The 17,223-nt window shown below is 47.5% G+C and overlaps 1 protein-coding gene across 8 annotated transcripts in view; it reads right to left on the minus strand.

Moving 5' to 3' along the window:
- Large1 (LARGE xylosyl- and glucuronyltransferase 1) overlaps window positions 1-17,223 on the minus strand; it is a 461,800-nt gene that overhangs the window by 14,927 nt on the left and 429,650 nt on the right. For all 8 annotated transcript variants that reach the window (XM_070014410.1, XM_070014413.1, XM_070014406.1 and 5 more), the window contains 2 exons: window positions 13,414-13,577; window positions 8,488-8,766 (listed from right to left, as the gene is read on the minus strand). In XM_070014410.1, coding sequence (XP_069870511.1) covers window positions 8,488-8,766; window positions 13,414-13,577 — 443 coding nt within the window. The remainder of the gene's footprint in view (window positions 1-8,487; window positions 8,767-13,413; window positions 13,578-17,223) is intronic.

The following is a 17,223-nucleotide window of genomic DNA, read 5'->3' on the forward strand; positions in this document are numbered from 1 at the left end:
GCGATTAGCAACGGAAGGGAAGGGGAGGAGGATGGCTGTGGCCTGCATGTTTAGGCTCTAAAGTATCACCCATACAGTGCCATCTGTCAATGGCGGCCACACAAAACAAGTGATACTGTGAGAGGAGGGATCGGTGCACTGACCCCTTGTACTTTCTTCTACCCTGGCTATTTATTTTCTTTACCATCCAGAAGCTTCTCCGGCTGTTACAGCCTGCTTTTGCATGGATCTGGCAAAGGTCAGCAATGACTCCTCACTGTCAGAGCTGAAAGACTTCTACTTCTCCATTCTCAACTTGGTTTGTAAGGGCAGCACTAGACTTGAACTCAGAGCTTTGTGCTAGCTAGGCAAGAACTCTGCCACTCAAGCCGCATCTCCAGCTCTTTCTGTTTTATATATATATTTTTCAAGACTTGGCCTTGGCTCACGATTCTACCTCTACTTCTACCTAGCTGGGATGACAGGTACCCCACAGACTTTCATTTCTTCTGAATTTGGTTCCTCCGGAACTCTGATGAGTATTTCTGCCACTCTCTCTGATTAGGGTGACTGTTCTGGCTTCAGCCCCCTCATGCTCACTCACTGACATCTTCCTGGTGTCTGACTTAGGGACTCTCTGTTGCTTCCACTCATTGATCATGAGTGAAGGCTCCACCTCTGTTTACTCCCATAACAAAATTAGCTGTGCTGTTTTCAATGACGGCCAAGATGACACTGACAAGTGACAAAGTGTTAGGGCCATGGGTGAAGGCACTGGAGTGTTGTCAGAGGCTGGGAGAGATCACAGTTTGTCACTTCCCAGCCTGCATTTCCACAGCGAGTTCCACAGCACTGAATTCACAAAGCCCGTTGTTCAACCAAACCTCAGTTGCAAGGAATCAGTGCTTCTTGTACAGGTTTCAGAGCCTCTCATGAAAGTTCTGTAAAAAGGGGAGGGAAGAGGGAAACCCCCAACACCAGGACTGCTCTTGTCTCTTAAGCTTTGTTGGTGGCAGTGAGAGGAGATGGCCTCCTCTCTCACCTCTGTCCATGTGTCCTCGGTCTGCATGTCCTCTTGAGGATAGTCTGTATCTTGGGACTAGTTTATCCATGACAGTGAACTATCAGCCCTGCTGAGCTTGTGGTCAGGGTCCAGCTTTATTCATGGTTACATTCTAACTCCTGCATGTGCTGGGCCCTCAATGACTGTGGAGGGAATTAGGGCACAGATCTGCAACAGCCATCTACGGGAATGACAAAAGCCACAGTTGAGGTAAGAGTTATGCCTAGGAACGTTGAGAAACCTTAGGTACGGGTGTGTGTGTGTTTTCTTTTGGTGTGAGTGTGTATGTGCTGGTTCTAGGATTGAACTCAGGATCTTGTACTCTTGCTTGGCTTTTTTGCCCAAGGCTGGTGCTCTATCACTTGAGTCATACCTCTACGTCCAGCTCTTTGGTGGTTAATTGGGATAACAATCTCATCTAATTTTCTGCCCAAACCATGATCCTCCTATCTTAGCTTCATGAATAGCTAGGATTACACGCATGAGCCACTGCAATGTGGCTGGCCTTCTGGTGTTTCAATCCTACACAATAGGAATAAAGAAAAGTATGTGACTAGGGTGCCTTTTAAAAAAAGATACAGGTGACTCTTACACACAGCCTAGCACAGAGCCTGCTATGGATGCGGGAAGTGGGGAAGGCATTTGTAAGTATTTGTTTCTGGATCCTTTCTAGGTGTCTGGGCATCGATCCTCCTGAGATGTTCAAGCAGCACAAATGGGCACAGTGAGGTAAGGCTGGGCTGAACAGCAAGCTGAGGCATGGGGCTGAGATAAGCACATAGCTATCTTTCTTAGAGCAGCTTGTGCAAACTGAACAAGTGATCAGGGGGTTTGAGAACGTAGCCACAGGTTAATCAACCTGTGAAGGGTTGATTTGCCGTGTGTGTGTGTGTGTGTGTGTGTGTGTGTGTGTGTGTGAGAGAGAGAGAGAGAGAGAGAGAGAGAGAGAGAGAGAGAGAGAGAGAGAGAGAGAGAAAGAGAAAGAGAAAGAGAGAAAGACAGAGGGACAGAGGAAGAGAGAAGAAGGGAGGGAGGGAGGGAGCTGAGAGGGAAGGAGGGAGGGATAGTGAAATGATGGGAGAGAGGGAGAGAAAGAGGGACAGAGGTAGAGAGAGAAAGACAGAGACAAATGAAGAAAGGAGGGGAGGAGAGAGGAGACAGAGGAATACATAAGTGAACTGTGAGAAACCCTGTCCCCTGCAGCCCCCCTCCCTTTAATCTGCCTAATTTCCACAGTACCAGATATTCACCTGGCTTTCAACCATTGTTCAATCATCAGAACACCACCACACAGGACTTATCAGCCTCCCCCGGGGTGTGCGTCCATGGGCAGAGAGGAAGGAAGGCGCCGGGCTGCGCTGCGCTTATTATCTGTGCTGCTCAGTCTGGAGGCAGATGTTGGTTCAGCCCTGTCCTCTTCCTTTCTTCATATCCCTAAACATGGAGACCAGGTAATAGGGTTTGCTGGGATGCTATTAGATAGAGTTGCCTGGGAAATGAGTTCCTGGCAGCCAGGCTTCCAGGAGGTGTGTGTGGGGACAACAGCTAGGACTTGCAAATGAGAAAGATAAGGCTGCCCACAGGGAGGGAATTGGAACGCAAAGACAGATAACCGATGAGGAAAGACATGGGCAAGTAGCCATCTGTGAGTGGGGAGGGAGGGTTCCTGGGCCCCAGCAAGATTGGGGTGGCTCCTTAATTGGTGACATGAACATACCCAAAGGGAAGAGACTTGTCATTCAGAGAAGGGTAGGTAAGAAAGAGAAGCCAAGAGTGAGATTTTGGGAGCAGATTATAAAAACAGTATGATAACAACAACAGCTACAGTCTATTGAGCCCTTTACCATGTATCCAGCCAAAGACTCTGTCTCCTGTAATTTTCAACATTCCTCTTTCACGGCCTATGTTGCAGTGCTCACAGTAACAATAGCTAGACACGGTAGGAAGCTTGCCCAGTAGAAAGCACGGAGTCAGACATGGCTGGAGGGTTAGGAGTGTGAAGAGGTGGCTCTGATACTACCTACACCCTCCCCAGCTTGTACTCTTGAGCCAGTGACAGCTGAGGGACCACTCTTCTCTCCCCGGTGAAGGGGGGGGAGGGGAATGGTGTGCTGTAGGGGTCTGGTAAGGATGGAATGGAAGATCCCAACAAAGGTCAAGGCTGTTCCTCCATGCACAGACAGGTAAGCAGGTTGTGGTGATCATTTTGGTCCTGAGGCAATTAGACCTGGCTCTATCAGGCGAATTGGAACAATCAGCAGGCTCAGCACAGAGCCTACCTGGCTGGGCCCAGAGTGTCCAGCATGACTAAGCCAGGTGCCCACGTGGTAACACGGGACGCTCGGGCACAGAGCTCAGCCTGAGCATTATCATCTGGAAAATGCAGCCCGTCAGGTTACGTGATGAAATGCAGGCACGGGTGCTTAGAACAGTGTCTGGCACGTAGTAAGTGCTCGATAAACATTAAATGTTACAGATATGGCAGAATGAAAAGGATGAATTAACCCAAGGAAATGCCACCTGCTTAGCATTTCTTGGCAGCTCTCCAGCCAGCTGTGCTTGGTGCCTCTTCTGCCTTGCCCACAGTTCCGCACTTGCTCAACAAGTACTTACAGAGAAGCCATTAGGTGCCGGGAAATGGGAGCAGGGAGGAGGTGGTAAGCTAAAAGAACCAAATGATACTGATTTGTCATTCCTACATGCTATATAATATCATCTCCGCCGGTGGGGCCCATTTTCCTCCTAAAAATGAATGCAATGAGAACAGTAGAAACATGACTTAACCTTTGGATCTGGATCAGAGATGAAGATTCTTCAAGTGGAAGAGATCAGAAACCTGCCCATCCCCCACACCTCTGGCATTCCAGAACCTGTCATACCAACTGTCTCCAAGTCCCTTCAAGGTGTCCCTTTGTCATTTGCCTTTAGATGCGTTAGTCTCCAAGCCTGATCTTGACTACAGCTGTTTTGGAGGTCTGTCTCTCATACCCACATCTGGCCACTTGTTAGTTTTACCTTCTGTGTGTGTGTGTGTGTGTGTGTGTGTGTGTGTGTGTGTGTGTGTGTGTGTATGATGGTCCTGGAGTTTGAACTCAGGGCCTTGGTACTGTCCATGAGATACTGTACTCAAGGCTAGCACTTTACCACTTGAGTCACAGCTCTACTTATGGCTTTTTGAAGGTTAATTGGCTACAAGAGTCTCATGGGCTTCCTGCCCAGGCTGGCTTTGAAACGCTATCCTCAGATCTCAGCCTCCAGAGTAGCTAGGATGACAGGAGTGAGCCACCGGCGCCTGGTCCTCTTATATTTTTGGATTCCAGCAATAGCCTACGAAGCACACTGAGTCACTCAAGGGCATGACGTCTGCCCATTCTGCCTACTGTGCCAGCTCCAGTGTCCAGAACACTCTTGGAGCCTGTGGCAGACATGTGTAGGTGCTCACATGCTCTGGGCATGGTGAGGTGCTTCAAAGTCACATCACCTCTATCCTCAGGGCCTGTTGCCCATCCCATGGATAAGGAAAGTGAGGAGGTTAAATACCACTGCCAACGCCAAGTAGATGCTGTTATGTGTGAAGATGCTCCTTGGCTGTTGTTGGAGTTACATCCACCATGCCCTGTAAACATGGTACATGGAAAATGCACCCAGTATACCCCATCTACCAAGCATCATGCCTACCCCCCACCCAAGCATGTCTATACCTGGCTGTGTGGCTGACTGGCAGCTACATAGCACCAGAAGAATCATACTGGATATTGCTAGAGTGCGAATGCATACTGTTTGTGCATCATCATAAAGCTTAAAAGCCATAAATGTATCCATTGTGCAGCTATAGAAAGTGATAAGGGACTACTTGTATATACTTCTCCTGTTGGTAAGAGGAGAAGTAGTAGAAGAGATCCCTGCAGATGCCTGATTGCAATAAAGGTGGTGGGAGTCTGCCAGGTCCTGGCACAGAAGTCCAGTGCCGAGCTGTGAATCTACCATGGGACAGAGACGAACTCTGGTGGAGCACCTAGGACCTTGCGAGGCGCTATTACTAGCTCCTTTGCTACCTAAGGAAAAGGAGGGCTGAAGTGTTGGTACCATCTGTCCACAGTCACATACTCAATCAGTTCTGCTGACCCTGAGTTCAAATGTAAGTCTGAGTGACTTCTGTCAGCTCTCACTGGACATTTCTGCAAGTCAGGGCACAAGCTACCATCCACAGACTTGCCCATCCACAGCTACAGGTAGAGGACTGGGACAGACTTTAGTGAAACTCTGCGGGTCTGTCCATGCAGAGAGGCTGATTTCATTATTTTCCAATTCAACTGTTTGTTTTTGCTATACTATTAGCTGGTTGCTAGGCAACCAGCTCAGAGAGCTCCGGTGCTGAACTTCTTTTGGAAACTGAGGGAGATATAAAGAAGGGGGATGTGAGTGGGGGGTGGGGAGGAGTGTGACCAGAAGGCTGCTACCCAGGTTAGAGAATGAGGTGGTAGGTGGTCCTGTCTGTGGTGGGAGCCAGCTTGGTGGACTAAATGCTACCTTTCTCTTCTGATGCACTTTTACTTACCTAGGGCATATGTGATCACCTGTACAAGTGTGAGAAATGCTAACCTGCTACAAGTGTGAGAAACAGAGGTAACAGATGGAAAGCAGCTGCCTTTTGCAGGGTCTAATCATTCTTTTATGTATTTTTAAAACTTTTAGTCATTTAACAGAGCGTGGGTGTGTCTGTTTTATCAGATACCAATGCTGAGGAAATCTGGGTCTATGGGGGCCTCTGGCCTTGTGGGCCTCTATGGGGACCACAGCAAATAGCTTCAAACTCATCCCAAGCCAGGGACAAAAAGCTGGTCACGAGTTATACCTGATAATTTGTGGGTTGGAAACAAATCCTCACCATTGACCAGACAAAAACTTCAATCTCAGCCAGCAGCAATTTGACAGAGTTGGTATACATACCAAAGGATCATCAGAGTGTTTATTCAGGGCTTCAGACAGAACCACGGACCTCAGGAGTCTGGTGCCCAGGAAATTTGTAGGTAAGAAGTGGCAACTGTCAGTCTGGGTGTGGGGGCAGGTGGCGGTGTGTGGGAGCAATGGGAAGATGTGTTTGTTTTGGCTCAGTAGCCTTAACAACTTATTTTTAATTAGTTGCTGATCTTCAGAAGTAAAATTAGCAGCTAATTAAAAGTCAGTCCAGATGATCAGACCTCTGAGGAAAAGATGAAAACTTAGTAAGTTCATTCCTGTCCACTAGACCAGTTGTGCCACATCTGGAGGGGGAGACGGCACGCCCTGAGGAGGTGCTGGGTCTGTGTCCCTACTGAATGGTATTCAGCTTCCTGGGGCACGTCTGCGGGGAGCGTCAGGAAGCTTGAGAAGCAATTTGCAATACTGCAGAAATCCAGAGGGGAGACAGACAGTCACCCTGCACCAAGCAAACTGGCCATGGACAACACCCATCACCTCTCGCTGGGTAGCCTTGATTAGCAGTTCATACCGTCTTTGATCAGTGAGACATTGGGAGATCACACAGAAAAGTCTGTTATGTACCGTTAAAGAACATGTTGCCTGTGGATGGGAGAGTCGGGGCCACAGCATCCTGCTTCACTTCCAACTCATGAGACCGAAGGCCCCTCAGGGGTGTTGGAGGAGAAGACCAAAAGATGGGAGGACTGGCAGATGCAGTCCTGTAGCCTCTCTTTCTTTCCTTGATCCAGGTCAAGGGTGGCTCTCACCCCCTACTTGTTCCATTGGCAATGGATGACAATCCCACAACCTGCCCCTTTTTCCTAGTGGCTCATCAGAGCTGAGATTCATCTGGACACATGGGGGCGATCTTGTCCAACAGACTGGGATTCTAGTGCTGGAGGAGCTAAAAAGGCTTGTGTAGGAAGCCCAGTGGGAGTCAGGAGTTCTGGTTTACCTTGCTGTGCATCATAGTCCCTCCATGGCTGAGGGTCTCTCACGCAGTGGTTCTCAGAGAGGCTGGCAGGGCAATTCTCTGCTCATGGGGGTGGGGTGGGGGAGGACTGAAACTATGCAACCACAGTACACCCTAGAAGGAAACTAATTCAGAACCTGGATACAGAACAGAGTTCCATATCCTCTTTTGCTCTGGAGAGAACAGGGTAGGGGCATGTGAGCCCCTAAGAGCTATTGAAAGAGGGCAGCGTTTGGAGACATGAAGAATCAAGAGAGAGACAGATGGAGACGGCCAGGGAAAGAAGTCAGCAGAGACAAGAATCATATCCTGACCTCTATGAGACAGAACAGCCGGACCAGTATGAAACTGACAGACATGGGTTCAAATACTGCTTCATGCTTTCTGGACCTGAGCAGGTGATTTTGCTGCTTTGACTCTGTTTCCTGCTGTAAAACTGAGGAACTATGCATGCTTTTGGGGATTGATATATAGATATATATGATACACAGATATATGGACATATGTATATATATATATGATATATGGGTTGATTGATTTATATAAACCATTTATGGTATTACAATCTAGGTAAGTATTTGATATATTGTAGAGAGAACTCAGCTGAAAAATGACAGGAGATAAGGGAAGAACCTTTAAAAACATTGGATTATTTATACCTTGGACTCTGATGTAGAATGGAACCTTTAGGCTGGAAGAATTCCATGGCCCTCCCAATTCACATTGCTTATTTGATTTAAGAAAATGCTGCTCCCATGCAGCCATCCAGCTTCCCGTCCCTGGACGGCTTTCCCCAGCCATTGCTCACTTTCCTTTCTACATAGGGAGAGCTGGGAAAGGACACCGGAGGTCACACAGAGCCTCATAGTGTATTCATCAGGTCCTGGAGTCAGGCAGGCCTTGTTCTAAGCCAGCTCTTCCTTTGCTAGCTATATAACCTGGGTTAGACACTTCTAGTCTTTCTTCCATTTTCCTTTGGAAAAATGAAAACCAGGATAGAACCTGGGGCAGGACTGTCAAGACAGGGCGATGGCTTTCTGCTCGTCAACTGTTCCGGCACACAACAAGCACTTCTGTACATGATAAGTATGTCAAAGCATTTTATCACCCAGATGGCTAGCAGGCCATCTTTCTTTTTTGGATTGCTCACACAAAGGCTGTCTGCTCCTTCACGTCAGGACACTCTTTGTCAACCACTTGTAAATCTAAAACCTTCTCTCATAGAAACAGGGGGACAGTATGCTTCCACGGGTGTGAAAGAAAGAGGGTTAGATGGAGAGATGAGAAGGATGTGTCCTAGATCATAGGAACACATCGTTATGCAAACTCTTTATCAGGACAGTGAAACTTTAAATTCCCTAATGTCTCTTCTAAGCTTTCAGGCAAGAGCTCTACCTCTGGGTAGACTAGGGCAGGGAGGTCCCTTTCTCTTCACTTCCATTGTCCCAGGACCCTCCGTGCCTTTGGTTGGAAAAGTGGGGGCAGCAGCTGGGTCCCCAGGAGTCCTTACCTGAGGTACTCATAGAGCCCGTACATGGGCAGGAAGTCGATGTCAGACAGGAACATGTAGGGGGTGCTGATGTGCTTCATGGCCACATTGCGCAGGAGGTTCACAGGGTAGAACTGGCCCTCCTTGTACACGATGTGGTAGCCCACGTTGTGGCGGCTCATGAGCACCTCGGAGCCCTGGGCGTAACGGAGGAACTGCTGGGCCTCAGCATCCGACAGGTACAGAGCCAGGCTGATGGGCCCCTCCCAGTGTTTGCAGATGGCTTCCAGCATCTGCAGCCTGGAAGAGAAGGGAAGGCTGGGTGTGAGGATCAGAGAGCAGCCCCGAAGGATCTGCCAAGCCACTTTTGGTCAACCAGCCGTAAATTCAGATCTGTTCCTAAACATTCACGCAGTGCTTTCACTTATAAACAATAACAACAAAACATATTATCTGGCTGGTTCAAGTCCTTCTCTGCCTCCATTTGAATACACTGAGGGAGGGCTGGGCCTCCTTGGTTAGGAAGACAAGGGTTTAAAAAAATGGCATACCACAAGAGAGATAATAGTGCAGTCCATCATGGCAGCTCTGCTTCTTCCCATGATGCCCTGAGTTCCCAAGCAAATGCTTCTTCTTCCCATAAGGCTGTGTTCTGGCTCAGCCAAGGAGAAGAGCTGGGACACACACACACACACACACACACACACACACACACACACACACACACACACACACACACACACACACACACACACACACACACACACACAAATACACATGCGAGTGCATGCGTGCATGCAATATCAAGTAATCAGGGCAGAGCCCAGAGAAAGAGGTATGGGAGGAGCCCCTTACTGTAACAATCACTCTCAGAGAGCACACCATGGGGACATGTCAGCTCCGTGGCCCCTCTCTATGGAGAGAATATACTCCACTTCACTTTCAAATCAACTTGCTTTTCTGCTTTAAACACTTTCCTGTCTTTTAATTATTTAGCTAGCAGAAAGATAGAACCTACCCCTTGACAGCATCCATATAACCTAAAAAGTCACACCCTAGTATAAGTCACACCCTAGTATAAGGATAAGACTCCTTCTCTGTAATGCTGCTGGTATTTTGCACATGGTGTGTCCCCCAAAGATTCTCATGCTCCAACCTTAGTCCCCAGCATGGTGGTGTATATGAAATGTGGGGGAACCAGAGTGCACAGAGGAGGCTACAGTCTTTATCTGTCAGACCACTTACTGCCCCGGGGTCCTGCATGGCTACCTAGGAGCACTGAGCCAAGGGGAAGGAGACAAATAAAGCCAAGTGCAAAGACAATGGTGCTTCTAACAGGGAGGTTCTACAAAAGAAGTCTGACGAGAAATCCATAAAGATTATTTTTTTTCCCAATGCATCAGAAATAGCGCCTGGTACATAAATTCTATAGTTAAGAAGCAGCAAAAACCAATTTCAATGTTTTCTTTTCCCCCTCTCCCAGCAAGAGGTACACCCTCAGCAATCTGTTGGTCAGAATGCCCACTTTATTTGGACAATTACCAGGAAATAGCTTCCAGGTATCTCCACACTTCTAAACAAAAGAAAATGGGCACACTCATCTCCTTTCAAAGGCTTTTTTCCCCCTGTGAACTTCCAGAGTTTTCTTTCAGTAATTCTGTGGATTGGTATTGCTCAGAATTTCTCCTCTTTCAATATGGAGGACTGATATATTCACTAGGATAAAACACCCTCCTCCATCTCTCATCTTTTATAACACCTGCTAGCCCAGGTTGAACAGAGATGCCGTTTACAGATGGCTCATCACCCTGCGGGATGCTGAATCCCACTGAGGTTAGTGCTAAGCCTCCACTGTAGGTCCTGCTCTTTCCTGAGTTTTGAGGATGGATGATTCCCTGTGGCACCTTAGTTGCATCTTTGAATAACTAGGGGTAGGGACTCTTTGCTTCCAGGGAGAGCCATTTATACAAATCCTTGGAGAGTTGGAAGGCAAAAGCAAGAATAATTTCTCTTATGTAGATATGAGGCTGTTGGAAGGAATGGGAGGCAGGGGACATGATTGACTGAGTGTGTAGAGAACATCTTGGCTCCAAATTTTTCCAGACTTAGAATAATTAATAATTGTGTCAATTCTGGGCCACTTGAACTCAGGACCTGGGTTCTGTCACTTAGCTTTTTGGCTCAAGGCTAGTGCTACCCCGTCGAGTCACAGCTCCATTTCTGGCTTTTTTGGTGGTTAATTGGAGATAAGAATCTCAGGCGTTTTTCTGCCTTCAAAACCATGATTCTCAGATCTTGTGAACGACTGGTGTCTGTCTCAGACTTGGGTTTGAGTCCATGTTTTCTAGTCAGATAGCACAGTATTTCTTCCTAGCTCCACTAAGAATTCAAAGTGAGTGACAGAGCACACCAAGATCCCAGGAGACAGGTCCAGTTGACATGAGATATCAGTGGAGCTTTATAGGAAAGGTCCCAGAGTTGTTCTGTGAGACCTCAATGAACAAAGGGTAACACAACCCCCTGGTGTGTCTGCATACCACACATGACCACGCCACCCTCTTCTCCCCAAGAGCCAACCTTTCTGTCTGGACCCAAGTAATAGTGGCAAACCGAGGTTCCTAGCTGGGATGAGGACATATAAAATGTGGTAAGCCTCTTCTGCAGCACACAGGGCGCCAGCCACGTGGAGACTGTTCCCACATTTACTATTCAGAATGACTCCACCCAACTGAGATTCTTATCACTACTTTACAGGTAAAGAGACCCAAGGAGGCCACGTGGCTTCTTCAAGCACTGCAGGGGAAGAAAGTGAAGGAGGTAGGAGTCACACCCAGCTCTCTCAGACCCCAAAGCCCAGGATCAAAGGTCCACAGTGGTCTAAGATTCACTATTGGGAACAATGACCTCAAATCTCTTCCTCTGGTGGTCTGTTTCTCCAAATAAGAGCACGTTCTTTGATTTTCCTCTATTCCTTCCCCTCTTCAGTCCCTCCCGAAGATCCACTGCTCTCCTGCCTCTCTCATAGCTGTCTCTCTCCACATTAGCTCTTAAGGTAAGTTCCTGTGTAACTCTCACTGATGGAAAGCTCTGGGAGCATCTTTCTTCAGTCTCCTAGAAAGGAAGGAAGGCAGAGTACCTACCACAGCAAAGTCTGGGCCAATGGAGCATATTTTGAGAGACACAGATCAAGCCTAAAACCACAGGGCTGGAGGGATGGTGGCTCAAGTTAGTAGAACACCAGCCAAGCAGGCAAGCAAGCAAGCAAGCAAGCAAGCAAGCCCAGCAGGAGTGCCAGGCCACCTGCCTCTGCCTGCCTGGACGCATCAGGTTTCAATGAACAGGGCCCCCCTTCCTTCCAGCCATTTCCATCCTTGGCTAGGGTGAGCGGGAAAGATCCCAAGTGGCTGAGAGAGGCAGACCTGCTTGTTCCACAGTTGTCACTATGAGAGGCACTAGGGGCCTTCAGGTTGGCTTCCCTAATTCCCTGTGGCTTTCATGTAGGGCCTACTTTTGAGTTGAAGGTTTATAAACACCTGAGGTGTTTTGTAAATTGCAAATCAATCCATCAGGCACCAGTGTATGGAATCACAATTGGCTGTGCAGGGTAGGGTAGAAGTGGCTGTGGGAACCTCTGCCTTCTGCATCAGTTTGTGTCACTACTAAGACTTTTTTCTTCTGTCTTGCTTGTTATCTCAGATGGGGGTCTTAGGGTTCCTTGGGTTCTTGTCATATTGCCATACTTGTCAGAATGCATCTGGGAGTTTCATGGGCCGATGTGTGTGCTTTGAAAGGGAGGCCTCTGTGGTCAGTATGTGTGGCAGATGCGTAAGCAATGGTAAGGAAGGTCCTGTTAGCTTCTCTGTGGCCCAGGCCAAGAGAATCCTTCTCACTGGAAAAGGGCAGGAGAGGCTCAGGTTCACTAGCATGCAGCTGTTGGTGGCGGATGTACGGACCATATATTACCTAAAGATGATCCTCAACCTGATGTTGGTATTATATGTCTCAATTCCTTCAAAGCACTTATTGTCATTATCATTTTATTTGCTATCTGTTGTGAATACCAGTTGCCCTGCCTGCACACTACAAGCTTAAACAAAGCAATGTCAAAGATTCTGTCAACAAAGAGTCTTACTTAACTGGATAGCTATTGTACCATTTCTCCAGCCCTGTTTTTCTTTTTTGCACTGGTTATTTTTTGAGATAGTATCTTGCTGAGTTCCTGCCTAGGTGTGCACCTAGACTACAATCTATATATTTTAAACTTATCATAGCTAGGATGACAGGTGTGCATTCCCATACCCTACTTCTTCCTGTTGAGTTGGAGTCTTGCAGACTTTTCTCCCTGGCCTGGCCTGGAGCCACAATCTGCCCAATGTCAACCTCCCACATGTCTATAATGATGGCTCTGGGTTGGGGAAGGGGTCTTGCCTATGTGCAGGTCTTGAACTGCAAGCCTCCTCCTCTCAATCCCAGTCTCCCAAGTAGCTGGGATTGCAGACATGAGGCACCAGTAACTGGCTCATGGGTTTGTTTTCAAAATTCTTCAGGTAACTCAATCTGTTCTAGGCTAAGATGATAAAACAATGAGATGGGTAAACTGCAGAAGGCTTGCGTTGGCCCTGTGGGAAATGCACCATAAGTATTTCTGGTTGCATCCAGACACAGAGAAGAAAAAGAAACAGCCATTGCTTCTCTGAGACCACAGTGGCTCAGTCTAGACATTTCCCTTTCACCTTAGGGTAACTGGAGTCAGGTTCTACCTCCATCTTTCCCGCTATGTTACCTTCGATCAGTAGCAGCAGCAACACAGCAAGAAAAAGATGAGAATCCCCAGCTGGCAGGACTGGGTGGGAACAGAGCCCAGGGGGTGATCTCTCATTCTCCATTTCACCCACAGGGAAAAGGGCAGCAGCAAGGGGCCTGTGTGAAGGGTGGGGCCGGCCATACCTGTCCATTGAGAGCTGAGCCACCAGGGTGACGTCCGTGTTGTCGGCAGCCGGCTCGTACTCATAGTGCAGGAAGTACAGGTGGGTACGGTGGACCGTGAAGCGCTCTCGCCGGAACTCGTAACACAGGTCGTCCTCATCCAGCTCCGACAGCTGCTTCTGGAGCTGCAAGGCAGGGCAGGGGAGTTGGGGATGAGCAGAAAGGCTCTGAGGGGCCACGACACTGCCTGCTGTCCTCGAGCCACTCCGAGTTTCTTACCTGTTGGGCACTGCTGATAGTTTCACATAGGAAGGACCGCTATTCCTATTTCCCCAGCAATTTAACCTGGTTTCTAAAAGGCAATCAGAAAAGGCTTTCCCATCCAAACAAATGAGCCTGTCTTTAGCTAAGGTGTGGTGCCATCCCAATGAATAATCCACCCTACACTTCTTAGAAATAAGCAAAAAGTGCTTTCTTACATGCCCTGTACTTCTCTCCCTAGACCTACAAGTTTCAGTCTTCGGGCCAGGTATTGAAAAGCAAAACTAGACACATAGGCCAAACAAAAACTCTTGCCCTTTAGTTTCACCTGTGTTTAACTACATTCCACGTTTTTCCTCTTCCCTTTTTTATTCAAAGTTTCTGAAGGTCTCACCCTACCAACTGTGCTTACAGAAGAAGTCTTTAGCTTGCCTTCCTATCTCAACTAGTACAAAGAGCTGGCTGACCTGCAAACAAGGAACACGTACTTTGCACGTGCGCGCGCACACACACACACACACACACACACACACACACACAGATCTACAGTTGACTAACCTGCTTCCTTGCCTGTGAACCTCAACAGCCCTGTCACACAGTATGACGGAGCTCATCTTACAGATGAACAACTGAAATTAAAATCCCCTGGTAGAAATCAGATAAGGAGATGTAGAGGGGTGTGTGTGTGTGTGTGTGTGTGTGTGTGAGAGAGAGAGAGAGAGAGAGAGAGAGAGAGAGAGAGAGAGAGAGAGAATATTAAATGATGGAATTGTCTTGATTGGTATGATGGTTATCTGAGTGTGTATCTGTGTACACTTGCCAAGTTGCAGACCTAGGGAGGACTATAATCTAAGCTAGGTGTCTGTGATTCATACCTGTCATCTTAGCTATTCAGAAGACATCAGAAGATCACAATTCGGAGTCAGCCAGGGCAGAAAAGTCCATGACACCATTATCTCCAATTAACCAGCGAAAATGACAACTGGAGGGATGGCTTAGTGGCATGCAAAACATTGTAATTCAGTAAGACTGACTTTTAAGAAATAAAAATTTGCCGCAAGTCACTCAGCTAGTTTGAGTATTTTTGCTCCATCTGCCTCATCTGTCTGTCGCATGATACCATATAGGTGATGGGGAAATTTACATGGCTAGTCAACAAACCCGGCTGAAAATAATAGAATGATTTTCCAAGAAGACAAATCTTTATTTCTTTGAGACAGGGTCTTTCCACGTAGCTCAGGCTGGCCTTGAACCATGATCCTCCTTGTGTCAGCCTTTCAGGGGCTGGGTTTACACATGTGAGACACAATGCCTGGATAGGAAGCAGAGATCCTATTCTACGGTGAGTCCTTGTGATGGTCTGGCTTCCACTCAGACTTCCTCGGGGATGGTCACACACTGCTTTCTCTGGCTGTCTGCCCTCTGCACTCTGAAATTTCACCAATCATCTCTCCTGGGCTCCCACTACCTGCCTTTGCCTCCACCTCCCTGTGACCTCCTTCTGTGTCATCACTTCCCTCTCTGCAATGCCATCCCTCACCTCGCCTCATTCTTCTCCCTCTGTAGATCTCCTATTTCCCTTTCAGGACTTAGCCTACACAAGCTTGCTCTGCCAAGTGTAGGTTCAGTCCGCTGCTTCTCTGTGCTCCAAGACCTCACTCGAAAACGCTACAGGAGATCTCGCCAACTTGAACAAGCCACCACTTGATGGGTCAGCCACAGTTTATGTTTGCTCTAGTAAAGTGCCTGGTGTATGACAAGCGCTCAATAGTCACATGTTGCTGGCATGAAAAAAAAACAAGTGCTGTGTACAAGGTGACCATAGCCACCAGGAAGGCTCATCCTTCCAATTTTCCTCTGGTGCTCGCTAGTAGATGTATGAAAGATAAATAAGAATTCCATCCTGAAGGCAACAGTTAGTGCCAAAGCTTGCATTCCAGGGTCTGTGATAGCGGACAGGTCTTGAGCACACACACACACACACACACACACACACACACACACACACACACACACACACACACACACACACCACACACACACACACACACACACACACACACACACAAACAAAAAACCAGGCCCAGCAAAGGTGACTTCTGATTTTCTTCAGAGCCTTCCAGGGAGGCCCTGGTAGGTATCGTTACCTGATGGTGAAGAAGGCAGCTTCAAATACCCGAGGTTCCTCTGAGAGGTTGCACTTGGTCTTTGCTCTCTACCACCACCTGCCTGTCTAGAGAGTTGTTCAATTAGGCCTCAGGTGAAGCTACAGATGCAATATGGGACTGATGTCATGGATTCTATTCCTCCCTCTTCTGCTTGGATGATCTGGGTGAGTGAGTATGTTATTAACCTTTCTGGGTTTTTAACTTGGTCCACCGTAAAGAGGGGAGAGCAGTGTAGCTAGCAGGGACTGGGAGAGATACACACACGAAGAGTACTGGATTCAGAGTGAGGAAGTGAGGTGTGGTGCATCACCTATCATCGCGGTCCAGGGAGTGACATGGACCAAGATTTATTGCATTCGTAAACTGCTTTGTTAAATGGCAGCTCCTTAGTACAACTACTTAAAGATAATAAAAAAGATGTGACACAAAATAGGGAAAGAGATAGCTAAGTCCCTTATGACACCTATACGTAAGGGCCTGGGGGGGATGTGTGTGTGTGTGTGTGTGTGTGAAGATGTCTTGATTCCTGAACCAGAGTTGCCAAACCTGTCTCCTTGGAGAACTCAAATATGCTTGGAAGCCTGACTGTTAGCTCCTCAGAGAAAATTTACTTATTCTCCTCCTCTGCAAAAGAGCAAAGACGACCATTTCCATTTTGGAATTCAAACCCCTGCAAACTCGTTGCACGAGCAGGTTGGCCTTTTCCTTTTCTTTGTTTTGCTCTTTGTGTTTTTAGCATGTTGACCAGCATGCATGCTTCTAGTTCCATGAAGAGAAAGCAAGGGGGTGTGGAGTTGTGTGTCTAAGCAGGGAGAGGAATGTGCTGCTGGAAACTAGGTCTGCTTTTGGGGGATTTGAACAAGGACTTTGTCCTCAGCACCTAGAAGGAGTATTAGCGACCATACAGGAGATGGGTGTGTGCCTGGGGCTTTTTCCTTTCCTTATTAAGGTAAATGGCTTCAGAAGTCTCCATCTTTAGACTTCAAACCAGGGGCAAGGAGGTGACAGAAAAAACAATGTTCCATAAACAAAGCAGTCCTTTACACACACACACACACACACACACACACACACACACACACACACACACAGAGAGACACACACACACACACACACACACACACATACACACACTCAAAATATGGTCCCAACACAGCCAAAATATAAACAAAAGATATTAGAAAATAGATGGAAGAGAACATTACAAGGTTAACAAAGATTTTTCTCTGAGTGACAGATTCCAAGATAAATTTTATTGCTTCTTTATACTGTTCTGTACTTAACGGATTCCCTGCAATTTTCTCAAATGAGCTAATGTGGGTAGGAGTGCTTTGTAAACTGGAAGGTGCTCTACAAACCTAAGCAATGTGATTAGGACTACATTATGCACCTTTTCAGATTC

Source organism: Dipodomys merriami, unplaced genomic scaffold, assembly GCF_024711535.1.
Source record: "Dipodomys merriami isolate MVZ:Mamm:240054 unplaced genomic scaffold, mDipMer1.0.p SCAF_97, whole genome shotgun sequence".
In the NCBI taxonomy this organism is placed as follows: Eukaryota; Metazoa; Chordata; class Mammalia; order Rodentia; family Heteromyidae; genus Dipodomys; species Dipodomys merriami.